This window comes from Alligator mississippiensis, chromosome 8 (genome assembly GCF_030867095.1).
Source record: "Alligator mississippiensis isolate rAllMis1 chromosome 8, rAllMis1, whole genome shotgun sequence".
Lineage (NCBI taxonomy): Eukaryota > Metazoa > Chordata > Crocodylia > Alligatoridae > Alligator > Alligator mississippiensis.
This window is the reverse complement of record NC_081831.1, coordinates 6,208,089-6,223,245: the sequence shown is the minus strand read 5'-3', so window position 1 is coordinate 6,223,245 and position 15,157 is coordinate 6,208,089. Positions and strand designations below refer to the sequence as shown.

The window sequence follows — 15,157 nt, the reverse complement described above, 5'->3', positions numbered from 1 at the left end:
AAGGGTAGTAAAGCACTGGAACAGTTACCCAGAGAGGTGGCGGACTCTCCATTCTTGGAGGTTGAGGACCCTGCTTGACAAAGCTTTGGCTGGGATGATCTAGCTGGGGATGGTCCTGCTTCGAGCAGGGGGCTGGACTAGATGATCTTCTGACGTGCCTCTAATTAAAGCACCTCGTGTATCAGCATGCCCATACTTCAAAATGGTGTTGGGGCCGCCGCTTTCTCTAAAGCTCAAAGAACAGGTTTTATCTAAAGCACCTCTAACACCATTTTGAAGTGTGGGGATGCTGATGCACGAGGTGCTAGAGGCTGTTGGAGCGTGATAATTACCTGCTCATGAACAGGCACCCTAATTTCCTATGATTCAATGATTCTAACAGGCCACTGGTGCTAAGATGGCTAAGATCCAATTTATGTTGGAACTGCTCAGTAGGATAGTTTACAGGAAGTGGGCTGCATCTAAGGAGCTGATGTCAAATAACAGCCTATAACTAAGCCTCACCAGGAAGAGGCAGCTTATTCCTAATCTTACCTGCTACTCTATTGTGAACAAACAAGTGTTCATTTCCCCTTCAATTCTAGGGTTGCTCCTCAGCACCCCATTGAACTCATGCATGGTTTGACACTGAAGGAAGCAAAACAGACCCCTGCCTTTGTGTTGGGCTTCCTTTGTCCCAAATCTGAACATTGAGATACCTGGTGAAGGAGCAGACAAAGCTCTCCTGCCCCATAGCTCCAGTTAACAGCACCAGCCATCCCCTACTGGTCTACAACACAAAAAAAATGACCACAAATCCATCCTTTGATCAAAGGAATTCCCCTTCGGATACAAGATGAAATTGGCATTTGTCCAAAAAAAGGAGATTGCAGGAAAACAAGCTTGATATTTAATTACGCAGCTCTTCTGATACTTGACTACCAACACCTGGATAATTCTACAGATATGAACAGCAGCTGCTCAGTATGACAGGTTTGAACAGATGGTAATAGGAAATCTGGATGTGGCACATTCTCTGACTATAGGAAAGGCCTTCATTACGTAAACACTAGCTACAAAAGAGAGATCAGATCAGTAGTGATCCGTTCTGACTCAGAAGTGCAGGCAGAATTTGTGGCTCAAGTCATCTGAAATATGAAGAACACCCTCCTCAAGATGGATGAAGTACGGATTACACTGTGGTGCCCTCCTGTATCATAACCATAACCAGATTCAGCTTACACAGATGCAACACTTGGTAAAAATCTTCCTGTTAATTTTTTCTATCATGAAATTGAAGCTGAAGAACTTCTTGGCTGTTTGAACAATGACTTCTGAGAAGATAAATTTTGCCAATTTATATGATACTGTCAGCTATTTGTTGCAATCCTGAAGGCTACGAGACCTTAAGGTGCAAAGAATAAGGGTTTTGAATCCCCCTGCCTCATTAACTGGGTTTTAATCATAGAAAGTTATGGTGGGAAGGGACCTCAGGAGGTCACAGCTAATCCAACCCCCTGCTCAAAGCAGGACCAGCCCAACTAGATCATCTCAGCCGAAGCTTTGTCTAGCAAGGTCTTGAAAACCTCCAAGGATGGAGAGTCCACCACATCTCTGGGTAACCTGTTCCAGTGTTTTACTACCCTCCTAGTGAGAAAATTCTTCCTAATATTTAACCTAAACTTCCCTTGCTGTAACTTGAGACTGCTGCTCCTTGGTTCTGTCATTTGCCACCACTGAGAACAGTCCACCTCCATCCAGGTTTTCTGGAAACCTGTTCCCATGCAAGACAGACAGAGGTCTGGACTTTCTGTTAACAGAGGGGGAGAGATCTTTATCAGTCATACAAATTGTTTAAACCCAGATGAATGCACTTGGTAAGTCACTACTGTCCAGTGTGACCAGGACGGGTATGGGACGGGTATAAAGGGATAAACTCAAACTGACACAGGAATCGGGTCTAAAACTGCTGCCTATTTCAGGTACATCTGGGGCAAAAGTAGCCTGCTCTAGCAATGAGTGAAAACATGTAGGTATCTTTTTTTCAACTCTGACCTGGTCACTGTGTCTTGAAGCCAAGAGGAACCTTGCACAGTAAAGCTAGCAAGAGAAGATGAATGTGGGTTGCTGTTAAGCCTGAAACTGCTTTAGCAAACAAATCGCTCCAACATTTTCCAAATGATCTGCTGGTAGCGTGTGTGTGTGTGTGTGTGTGTGTTGGGGGGGGGAGGGTTTACAAATATATGGAGCTGAGGCCTCCGATCTGTTGGAACCTCAACACTACCAGCAACTGAAGCAGAACGTACCAAGTCAAGAGGAATCTTCCTGGATTCCTTAATTTCCCGCCCTAAGGCTGCCTCTATCAGAACTGGTGGTGGAGTGCAGGGCCACGGTGCAGATATTTGTGTGCGAAGCAGAACTTCCTTAAGTCTGTACCCTCTAGCACAGCACAACAGGAGCTTGCTCAGTCCTCCAGCAACCCAGGGCTCTGTTCCCCACCCACCAAAGGTGGGGGAGAGGAGGAGAAAAGGGGAGCAGGAAGGACAATCAACAAGCAATGTCCTATGAATGTGGCTGTCCCTGGAAACCTCCAGAAATGAGAGGCTGAGAGGCAAGGAATTAATGTTCTCCAGTCCCTTGGCTACAGAGCACCACTGCAACATGTTCTTATAGCCATTTTGAAGTGCTTGGGACAGGGGTACATATCTGCATGACACCGGCATGGTCCAAATTCATGTTTGTCCACGTCGTAGGAATGCAAGAGGATGTCAAGCTCCTGCCTGGAAGTTTGAGTCTAGATTTACAAAAACAGTCCAGAGGAACTTCTGCCTGTTTCAAACGTGGCTGGGGTACCAAAAACATGCCACCAGTCCACTGACAACTGGCTAAATAGGGAAAGTCACAGGAGGAATCACATATTTTTGATTCTTTTCAAGTATGGAACGTCCGAAACCCCACAAATGAGATAAAAGAACAGTGCATGCCCAATTAGGAAAACACAATGGCACAATGAAAGAAAGCAATAGCAAGTGCCAGTTTAAAAAAAACACAAGTGGGGCTTGTTGAGGATTTCTTCAATGTCAGTCTGTTCATAAAATAACCATTGATGAAAGAGCTGTACTATTTTACTTTCAGCTATGCAGATCAAGAATTCCCCCTCATTTATGCTGGCTGCAACCACACGGCTGTCCAGAAACCACGTGGTGTTTCTACTCCATACTAGTCTTGTGCTTTCATTTTAAGAAGTTGTACTTCACTAAATATGTATATTTCTGCTGCTCCTGGTCTATTTTATAAGTGAATGAAGCTGAATTATAGAGTGACTGACAGTTCGGGGGGGGTTTGACTTCCATGCATGACATTTCCTGGCTCATGTCATCAATGTTCCAATCTGTGTTTATTAAAAGAAAAAACAGTATCCCTCTAATGTTTAATGATAATAACTATGTTTGACAGAGGGATTTAGAGGCTGCAAAATTATCTGGAACTAGACTTGCAGTTCTCAGTGAATCCTAACAATTTTGTCTCTCATTTCTTCTTCTTTTTCGGAGACTCTGGTTAAGCAGCTTCTCCAACGGAAAATTCCAAGACCTAAACTACAGCCAAGTAAAATGTAGTAAGGAAAGCTACAAGTGTGCGTTAGCACAAATACAGTTGATAGAGTTACTGTATTAAAAATGATGGAGTCATCCTTTTTGACATTATACTTTGGTTTTTAAAAATCAACAGAGACTAATGCTTGTCAAGGTACTTTGGAAAATGTCACATTCATGCAAACTGGGTGCATCTACATGTGCACTTTACTGAGCTGACTAATTAGCTCTGCAGAAAAGCATAACCGTCTACATGTGCACCGATACTAGGGCATAGTAAATCAACTCAATTTTAATTAACTGTCAGTTACACCACTATCTTAGGGTGGAGTCATTAAGTGTGATCAAACATACTTGTAGATAGTGACTGCCAGGTGCAAATTGTGCCTGGTCAGCCCAGCCAGCCATGGGTCAGACCCCCACCTCCTGCCAGGACAAATACTTTAATATTACTGAAGCAAAATGTCTTTGCTCTACAGAGAACATTTAAGTAATACAAGGAATGTCTACATCACCAATCTGTGTTGTGTGCAGTGAGGTAAACACGTTTAATGTTTGGCTGCCATCCTCCCATGGTAGTTCATATCTTACACACTGGCCTCTATTTGTTGATGGGGAAAGTAATCTAACGCTGTCAAGGCGCCTCCACAGTAAGACATTACTACAAAAACGTTGCAGGAAAATAATTATGCAACTGGAAAAAAAGTGTATTTACTCAAAGAAAAAAAATAAAAGGGGATTAACTAAGACAACTGTAACCCATTTTATTTTTTCAATTCCCCTCCAAAGACTGGCAGAACAGCTTATCCTCTCAGTTGATAAGTGAATGTCAGTTAGTTCTCGTGATTCTTATTTTCAAAGTTTAAGAGTTGCCTCCTTATCTCTCTCTAGCCTTTTAAATTCTTCATTTCTAAATCTACTGCTCTTGTTGCCTCTTTAACTGCTAACAGTATCCCTTCCAGCAGGCAGGCAAAGAGCTGTAAGACTCATTATCTCTCCTGTAAGACAATTTCCTTCATGCTTTATGCTAAATAGCACTTTTGATACTCTTAATGAGTACACTTTAACTTATTTTTTAATTATCCAAGAAAGCTTAAGCTTGCTCTTGGATCAGCAGATCCAGTACATCAAGACAGTGTGCACCAATGAACTCTTGCAATGAAAACTAGAGAATCTCTTCCTTGCACATGTTCAGATTGAAACTTGGCTATTTCAACAACAGTTTTTACTTAGTATATCAAAATACTAACTTTAATTATATAGCTGTGCATTCAGAAAAACTGGGAGAACTTCTTGTATGAGATTTAGAAATAAATGCATACAGAAGTATTTAAATGAGTTCAATGTATAAAAGTTTATGCTAATACAGCATAAACTTGGACAGAAAGGTGAACAAAAAACTCACATTCACTGGAAAAGTTACTTTGGATACAAGTTCTTTTTAACATTTGTCACAGATTCTTCCACCTCAACCCCTTTCTCCAAGGGAAGGAAGAAGTCTGAAAAGTGGAGAAAAAACAGATGGACCAACTCCCGAATTTCAGACAACAAAAGCGCACGTCTTTTTTTCCCCCAATATGCAGGCTTGCTTTATTGAAAACAGATAACTTTACCACCGGGAAAAAAAGATTAGGTACTTTGCCCTTGAGGAAAAGACTAAATTTAATCTGGGTTAAGTAGAAGAGTTGACATTATTGGAATATGGCATCTAGGAACTCTGATCCAGGGGTATGAATTATGCTGAACTACAGAAGTGCAAGACGGAAAGTAGAAACTCCACCAGTTTCTTTAATCCTGTAGTAAAATTAAGGTTCCTGAATTTATGATTTCATGCTTCCATAGGAATTGTGATGTCAAATTTTGAGAAAAAGGGAAAACGTTAAGAAATCCTTAAAAAACATAGATACCTTTCGTCACTAGCAAATCCGGATTTAAGAATTTTGTCCATTTAAATGAATAAATGTAATACTGTTCTTTGTATGACAGTCCCTTCTACCTTTTTAACCCCAAGAGCAGAGTTTAGAAAATAATCCATTACTAGTGGAAAATTCCCATATTCAAGAGCCAAGGGAACAGCTTTGGCTCAAAGCCTGACAAATCAAGCAATGCACCTTGTTAGAAACAGAAGGCAGCCCCAGCTGATCAGGGTTACACACATAACAAAGATGTTGACAAGATCAGGCTGAGTGTCCCATTATGTTGAGAAATTTTAACAAGGCATTAAAGGCTGCAGTTCATCTTTTGAAAGATGCAGGAGACCAACTGCAGCTATTGCCACAATTATGATGTAGAAAAATTTATAGCAACAACTGAAACATAACTATTATTTCACAATTGTTAAGGAGCAAAGTAATACATTTTTAAAATGTAAAATGATAACGTTGGTAGATTTAATCTCAAGAACAGTCGATACGTCAAGAATTATTATGTATTAAGGACTCAGGAAAAAAGACTGTATTCTGAAGGCTACAAATGAGTTCCCTGGACATTTGGCGGCTTGTACCCTGCAAGTCAGCCATAGGGGTGATCCCTGTGCGAATCTCTCTCCTGGAGGGTCTGACTAATAGTTTAATATGCATTTTTATCAGTTTTGTAAAACAGATTGGTTAATGTATCCTTTCATGAATAATTTTCTATGTGATAAAATGCTGAAAAGTATGGTTTGAGAAGGTAATACAACTCACTGCTGTTTTATTTTTCCAATATTTCATAATTTCTCTAAACTTTCTTTAACACATTTGTGTTTTTCTTCCATTATCACAACTACTACATTAGAACTCCAACAGGTCCCAGGATCCTACTACTTACTTTCTATTAGTAGAGAAATACTTGCTTACAATTCCAAACTTAAGTTTTCAGATAGGAAAAGAAAAGAAAACAGGGTACTCTGGGCTCCCAGGATGCAAGGTAGAAGATTGTCATTAACCATCTTTACTATATTAGGGTCTCCAAACCAACCAACACTAAGGCATTGTGCAGGACATCCTATTAAATAGGTAGACTGCTTAAATGCATGTGTTTTCATTCATTTCCCCTTTAAACCCCTCGAGATTATTTTCCATAATTACATGATCTTCATCACTGCACTCTCGGCCAAGAGAAACGGCGAGTGATCTTCACAGGTTTCTACTAGCAGTCTCTTTTAACTCTGCAACCTACCAACATAGTAACAATAGACACAAGCTAAACCATCTATTAGGGCAGGGATCAGCAACATTTTTGGGGAGAGTGCCAAAAACACCTGCAACCTCAACCTGTAAAATGTTGGCATGCCAGGACCAAATGGTGGGGGAGCCACGAGGTGCCCAATCCTTGTTGTGGCAGTGCAGCCCTGGCCCCTTCCCCGTCATCTGCCCCACGCATGTGCACCAAACAAAATGCCTTTGACTGCCACACTCTGGCATCTGTGCCCAGAGTTGCCTACCCCTGCATTAGGGAATGTTCCTAAATCTAGGTTGCTATGCTGTTATAAAGCAACTAGACTAGACCAAGATAAATTATCAGGAAGTTCCAAATGTTTAAGAAAGATGCTGTCATGTTATTTTTCATAGGTTTTTCAAGTCGTCTCTTATTATTTCTAATCAACTTTACAGAAGCTCAAAGACAGAGTATTTTCCTATATGGAAATGCCATTCCCTTCCCTGAACTTGTGTCCTTTCATGGTAGCTTTGTGCTGCACATTAGGACTCAGCTGCAGGTACTGCATTTTTTCCTTTTTAAATAGTAGTCTTGAAATAATTATTCTAGAGAAACTATACAGATGGATTACAGATTTTAGAAACCTACTTACAGAAGTTGACAGCAATTGTAGGTCTTGTATTAATGAAAGAATTACCTGTATGATGGCAACAATACTGGCAGGAAAATACATTTTAAGCTACATGTGAACCTACTGTTATTTAGAACATGCTGAAAGATTGGATTTACTTACATAATAATTCTTCGGTTCAGGAACCAGTATTTTCGTCGGTGTCTGTCATATCCAATGGGTTCATGTCGAATGTATGGTTTATTTTTTTGGATTTCAGCAACACAGTCAGTTACTCCAGGCACCTTATGTGCTACACAGACCTCACACTGCCATTCGTCCTCTGGTACCTCCTCAAGAGGTGGTTTCACACACTCTAAATGGTACACAGCTGAGCAAGTTTCACAGCAAAGCAAGTCCCCCAGTTTGTGACAAACCCTACAATGATCATCATACTGGATAACTCCTTCTGACATTAGCTCCTCACGTGCAATGTTTGTTGTAAGAAACTGATCCACTAAGAACTGCAGAACTTTGATTTTATTCTCTACTGGTCCATAAGGATAGTCCTCTGTCTCTTGATAAGGAAGAACATGATGGTATTCCTTGTCACTCTCACAATATACCCGCAGAACCTCTGGCCACGTCATTCCATCTATGAAATACAAAGTGGAATTAACGCTATCTTTGAGGTCAGCAGGTCCAAAGGTAGTATTTGAAGTGTCTTCTTCACGTAAAACTGCTTTTAAAAGCACTATATGCATCTCTGCCATAAGTGTGCATTGCTCTTGACTTACCAGAGCAGCACAGAAGTCCTCAAAACGAAAAGGAGACAGTCGTAAAACAGTGCCAAAGTTCCGTAGTACCTCATAGATGGCAATAACATTCATTATATGTTCATTAGGCACCATTAAGTCCTCTGAGGATTTAGGAAACTCGAGAGATGGAACATCTTTTTCTTCCAATATTGGAGAACGAGGACGATGCACTCTCTGTCGTCTTCTGCCTGTAAGTAAAAGCAACAGTAAGTTTTCCTCGTCACAGCCAGTATACTATAGCATGCCTACTACCAACTTGCTTCACATGTCAAAAACCTTCCCCCAGAACAACTAAAAATTAAAATTTCATGTTTTATCCGGAGCTATATTCAACTAAATACAGTGCATCTTCAAGTATTGCAGGATATTAATCCTACCTAGAATTTTAAAAACATTAAATAAAATGGTAACATCTAGACTCTAGGTCACAAGATTAATTCAAAGTCTAAATACAAATAAAAATTACATTTAGAAATTATCATGTGCAAAGTAACTTTGATGTCTACTTTTTAAAATATGTAGAACTTAGATTTGAAGAATTCAAGCTCAAATAATTCAATACAAGCAACTCAGAACCTCTCCCCCCCAAAAAACAACAACTACAGAACATGAATACAGAGATATAATGCCATCCTTAGCCAAAACACCCACGCAATCTTTCATTTTTATTCAGCCTAATGTATTCTTTTCCAAAGCTGTATTTAAAATTTCACACGTGAAGCTTAATTCTTAATCTTAGCTATGTTAAAGCAGCCCCACACTGCAAATAAATTGCAGACCCCTGGTGCGTAGGAAAGTCCGTGGCCCGATTCATACATTTGCCATTATTTCTCAAGTACTTAGGGTTTTTTTTTTCTCTCTTTCTTTCTTCCTTTTTAAAAAAAAAAAAAAGTTTCCAGTCCTTATGATGATAAAGAAATTATTGCAAATATGCACTGATATGACCCTCCTGAGTCTGGACCTATAGTAACAATTGTTATTTCTAGAATCACTCAAGAATGAAGTTAACAGGATTTTCATTTAAATTTTCAGTAGCAACAGAGATATAAGCCAACAGCAGAACTGACCAAGGTTTCCATTTCATTCTGTGGCTGCTTGTAAAATACAGCAGCAGCAGAGCCACAGCTGAAAGTTACTATCTAGAAGGTTTCCACAAAGTGACAAGCCAAGCAAAGCACAAATTCACAAAAACCCACCTACATTTCAGAAAACTCTGGAGCAGAGAAAGGAAGAGGTGCTCTCTCCCTTGTGCTTTCAGAAGGGGCTGAGCTTTCAAAATTTACAGAAAAACAAAATTTCAATAAAAGGCAAGTTAGAGTACTCCCCACAAGAGGTGGGAATTATGGAATAACTAGCTTTCTAATTAGAGTTCTCCTCTAGACACACATTGTAGATCTTCTTTCACGCATCTGCCCCAAAAAGGTCACATTAAATATTTAGGAGAACACAGGGCATAATCAGTTCAACTTTTGTAAGGTTTTTTCCATATCTCCACTGCTTGAGTTGTCATACAGAGAAGGCTTTAAGGGAAGTTTTATGATGCTTTATATGAAAATAAAAAGCCTATTTTTTTTTTTTTAAGAACCTTGTGTTAAACACAAGCTAGCTTAACTAAAAAGAATCCAGCTATATGCAATTGTTTTAAATTAGTCTGAACACTCAAACGCACTCACCAGAACTGTTAACTGTCTATTTTTTACTGAATTAAAAATGTTATTAAAACTGAGCCTTAATTTAAAACCAAAGATCAAAATGAAAACTTATTTCAGAAATCTCTTTTCCTTACCACCGATCTCAGTCATGCCAACATTTTGGTCAATAACTAAACTAACACATGTCAACATTTTGTGGAGCTGAAGTTTGTAAGAAAAGGGTTTTTTTGGTTTGTTTTCTTTTTACAGAGAAAATCAAACAGAAAATTAGGAAGTGAAATTACGCGTAAGAATAATTTCAAATGCATCTATCTATAGATTTGATGCCTTTTCCAAATGACATTTGCTGACCCTAAAATACAGGGCCATATAAAACTGTGAACATAAAGTTTTATCATTGTAAACCTCATGGGAAAAGCTAGAGTTTATACAACAGCTCTCACACAACATAATTCTACCCTTAAAAGTGAGTAAAAGTGTCATTATGGAGATTCAGCGTTTCTGTTACCGAATCCCAGATGAAATATACACTCAGCTTACAAGACACTTCTTTCTCTTATCAACTCTGCAAAGACTAACTTCAACATCTGAAAGTCAAGATGGGCTCTTTTCTTATGTGTTAGCACCAACAAGATCTGGCAAGTCAGTTTACATCCTGAGTGATACCTGTTCAGTTTCACAAGGCCAAATGATGGCCACTGTATTTGAATGCACTTTCCTTATTAAAGCAAGCAGCTATCAACACTGGAGTTTAATGCAGACGTAACTGAAAAGCCACAAGGCCTGATCTGATGAGTTAGAAAGAGCCACCTAAACTTTAATGTGATACTAAAAGAAAAAGTAAAACTAAGGAAAGAAAACCTATTTCTAAGGTGTTTCTTGATCTGCAAAAGATGTATATGCAAGACGGTTCTATTACAGGAAAAGTAAAATCAAGTATCACATCAGTTTGTAAAGAGGAAATTAGACAAAAATTCACTGTTATAGAAGGTATGCTGCTCTCAGTTTTAAAGTAGCAATGAAATGAAATGAGATTATAATGAAGTAAATGTATTAACATTTGTTAAAGTGAAAATCTTACACAAGAATTTTTGAATTAGACACTCAAATGCTATAAAAAAAAATGAAACACCAGATGTTTCCATTACAGAGGTAATGGATTGAGATTAAGCAGTGTATAAACATAAATTTCCAAGTTAAGTTATGCTAGAGATGTAACCCTGTAGTAAATGAAAGGGCACAGTAGCATTCTTTCAGGAAACAGCTGCGTAAGTCAGTGGAAAAATGTATAATCATGGTGCATGCACCAGAACACACAAATTTTACAGTCACAGACAAAGTGCTAGTACAACAAAAAAAATAATAATACACCCCTCAATTCTAGTGCTGGGATTCAGAATTGCTTATGCTTGAACTTGAATGTCATTTTAATACAAAAACTTAAGCAATGGCAAAAGCATGCATCTTTTCAATCTATCTTATTGTCCTGAAGCTTCACTATAATTCCTTACAATCAGAACAGCCTGATAAACAGCCCTACTAGATGTGCATGGTTTGCAGTGACTGATATTTTTCAAGGGGCCCTTCCACCACAAACTAAGATCTACAAATAAGCATACCTTTTATTCTCAGAATCCTGAGCAAAATTACTTCCTTGTTCTACCATAAAAGTGTGCTGTAGGAGATGAGTAAGAAGCTTTATGAGAGAGAGAGATCTAGATCACCTTCCATCTTTATCAAGAATCATCAGAATCTCAAAACATGAAGTCTCTATTCTGTTTCAGCCAGTTCAGGGGTGAACAAACAAAGGACATGAATGGATGGACTGAAGAGTAGTGAAGGGATCACCTACCTCCTCCCATACTTTAGCATTTGCTGCCTTGGAAGCTTCAGACTTGCCACAGAAACCAAGGTAACTACTACTGTTCTAGCAGGAGAAACGGAAGGCGTACATACCTTCTCTACTGTTCTGCATCAACTGCCCAAGAGACAAAATGGGATATCCAGCTCACACCAATCAAAAGACTCTTAAAAATGGAACAGCCCTCACCTTTTCCTTCTCCAGTACTTCCAGAAAAAGAAGAGGGGATTCAAAATGTCCTTAATACTTCCTCTTGAGAAGAATGCTGTTACAGTTGTTGGGCCAAGGCAAATGGCATGCTAAGACTTCAAACCTTGCACCACATGTACCATAAGTAAATACTCCATGTCAGTGTATTAAATGATACAACCCTTAAAGTTACATTCCTACATTTCCATCACCTATCATCTACTGAAATGCTTCATTTACTTAATGACCCTATGGTCTCCAATGATCTTCAGAAGTTAAAGTGTCTTTCCTGATAATATCTGAAACAACTGTCCAAAGTAAATGTACTACTGACAAATCCAGGACAGTTTTCAATTAATTGGCCAATAGCAGTCAGGTATCTGCTGATATCTGTTGGTCTGTCTCTAGTTTGCTTTGGCAAAAAACAGGAAGAACCAAAAAGCAGTAAATCTAGGGAGCTCAACACTGAGCAAAAATCTGTTGCATTAGGTAATGTTAGACATATACTGTTCTGCTGCTCTGACTGAACTTCCTGTATCGTAACACTTCATTTTATAATTGATCTGTTTACAGCCACATATACCAAGCTCCCCTAACACTACTATGAGTTCCACTTCAACTCATACCAATGTAAATCTCACATTGTACTGATATTCCTAAAGACATCAGCATCATCTCAACTTAACCATACTGATGTAGGGTAGCTTCCAAAACCAGACAAGAAAAGCATCCAATGGTATAAAATAGGGGTGCTCAACCCTCAGCCCGCCTGCCCACCCCATGGCACCATGTCATCTGGTCTACAGGGCTCCCCAAGGGTCTGGTGGTACCACTCCTCCACTGCCAAATTTCTGGACCCATGGAAAGCCCCAGCCCCTGCACAACAGATTTCAGTGTGTGCAGGTCCTGGACCAGGGTAGTGCCAGGCCTCAGACTCTTCAGGCCCGACCCCGGCACATGGGACAGGGAGGGGTTAGTGCCAGGCTACAGGGCCTGACACTCCTCTAGGCCATGGGGTCAAAAGGTTGAGCACCACTGGTACAGAACATTTCAGGACAGGCAACACCCATGCCTTACATGAACACCTTAGCTGCATGGTATTTAAGTATGCTTTCAGACTCATTTGCCAATTACAGCTACTCCTCACTTAACGTCACAAGTTCTTGAAAAATGCAACTAAGCGAAACAATGCTAAGCAAATCCAATTACATCACAATAGTTACCTACTAGCAGGCAGCAGCCAAACAACGGTATAACCGAGCACTGAGCAACTTTAAACAAGTATATTCTCTAATACAGAGGTGCTCAGACTCAAACTGTGGTCCGCGAGCTCCATTCAGGTGGTCTGCTGAAAGGTTGCAGAACAATTGAGAATATCTGTACTTGGCCCTGCACTCGATTTATTTTTTCTGATGACAGAGATTAAGGGGTCTTCCGAGATCCTCGGCAATTTTCAAGAGGTCTGTGAAAAAAAAAATTTGCAAACCACTGCTCTAATAGATCAGTGGCATAATAACAAAACAACGTTAACCAGGACGACTCTAAGTGAGGAGTACCTGTACCAACATATAGTCGGTACTGCACCCTCTGCCACAGCATGCATGCGCATGAGACTGAGATGACAACTAGTCTGGCTGGTGCATTTAGCACAGAACTGAGATCTCAAGAAGTCAGTCAGGAAAAAGAACGACAAACTTCCCAGAAGTAATTTATAATCTACACTCTAGAAAAGGATGCATGCACTTCTTGGTAAAACCTTCCTAAAGTCTGCAGTGCTCAAAGTTAAGTGACAGCTTAATTTAAATTAAGAGTGTATGCTTTTAATTACACATGAAATTAGCCAAGGAGTTATAGCCCCTATTTTGATATTAAAGTCAAGTTCACTGTCTTCACAGTTTTTAACCTGGAATAATTAGATCATGATATTTTTTCAACAGCAGAGTTAGTATCTTGGGCAGCTGAAGAGAAAAATGAGGAAAAAGCCGAAACATTTCAGAGCTTCAGTGGTGCTGGAAGAAGGAACCTAAGTCATCACATGCTTACCTCCATGCTGCTGCAACCAGACTGATTCCATTACTAAAGCTAGCTCATTCTCAAAGCTCAGGTATCTCTACCCTGAGTATACCGTACAGATTACCCCTTGGGGACACTATGCTTAAATAGCAACCTGCTAATATACCAGAAAGGTTACCTGATAAAGTAGCCTTTTCTATTCACTCCTCATCCTTTTCCGTTCTCTGGTTAAGAGAGATTATGGCAATAGCAGTCAATTAAACTGTGCAGTTTCCATTGTACCCAGGATTTAAATAGTAACAATTACAGAAGTATCATATGAACCTACTAAACTGCAGTTTTTTCCAATTTGAAAGGTCTGAGCTCTGCAAAACTCAGCACTGTTCAGCTGTTTTGTGTCACTCAATTTTAGATTAGAAAGTGACAAGCACTTCCTTACAAACTACCTTTAAGCAGCTAAAAGATGCAGATGTTTTCCCTAGTGAAAGGAAATGTGAAAAATAGGTGTATGTAAGAATAACCTAAGTTGACCATTATCATTTTCCCTTTAAAAATGAGACCTCAAGAGAAATTCACAATTATTCCTTTCCCCAATTATATGAGAGCTTCATTTCCTGAAGGACTGCTTGTCTGGTATAACAGTTAAGAACACTAACAAGAACTTATCAAAGCTGCTACTTCCTAGTCCTACTCTGTTTCCTTAGCACAGAAGGTCTGCACATCTCCTCGTAGAGGGAATAATTAAAGAGAACCATAAAGACCAACGGTAAAGAAAAAAAAAAGCACAAGTATATAAGACTACACCTACAGGCGGACTCGAGAATAAAGAATTGTTTTGCATTATTATTACGACTCATAAATAAGTTGCAGAAGTCTACTTAAAGCTGGAACCAAATGTTTTGTGAGGATAAAATTCTAGTAATTTAGCTGGTTGCAGGGGGGAGGAGCTTCATTTCAAATGACAATAAATGAATCTTCATGTGCCATCTCTTCCTATGAAAAGAGGAAGACTATTAAAGAGTGATAGCAGAGATGGACCCAAAACCAAATTCCAAACCCAAACTCCTCATATCTCAAGGGGCATGTAACGCCCACTTTTGTGCATCTAAAGCCCACCACTGAAAGCTTGCCTACATGGTTTATACCCCTTCTTTTTTGAATATATAGTTAAAATACATGCAACCAGCATTCCCTCTAAGCTGTGTGGCCACGCAGGTGCGTTCATGCCGCGCTTCCAGGTGCACCTGTGCAGCCACAGAGCTTAGAGGGAATGCTGCATGCAACCCTTCAAAATAGGCACTAAG

The 15,157-nt window shown here is 39.6% G+C and overlaps 1 protein-coding gene across 10 annotated transcripts in view; it reads right to left on the bottom strand.

The window, feature by feature from the left end:
- The window catches only part of BPTF (bromodomain PHD finger transcription factor), a 75,790-nt gene that overhangs the window by 52,084 nt on the left and 8,549 nt on the right, over positions 1–15,157 (bottom strand). For all 10 annotated transcript variants that reach the window (XM_059732047.1, XM_059732044.1, XM_059732046.1 and 7 more), the window contains exon 2: positions 7,504–8,326. In XM_059732047.1, the coding sequence (XP_059588030.1) occupies positions 7,504–8,326 (823 nt within the window). The remainder of the gene's footprint in view (positions 1–7,503; positions 8,327–15,157) is intronic.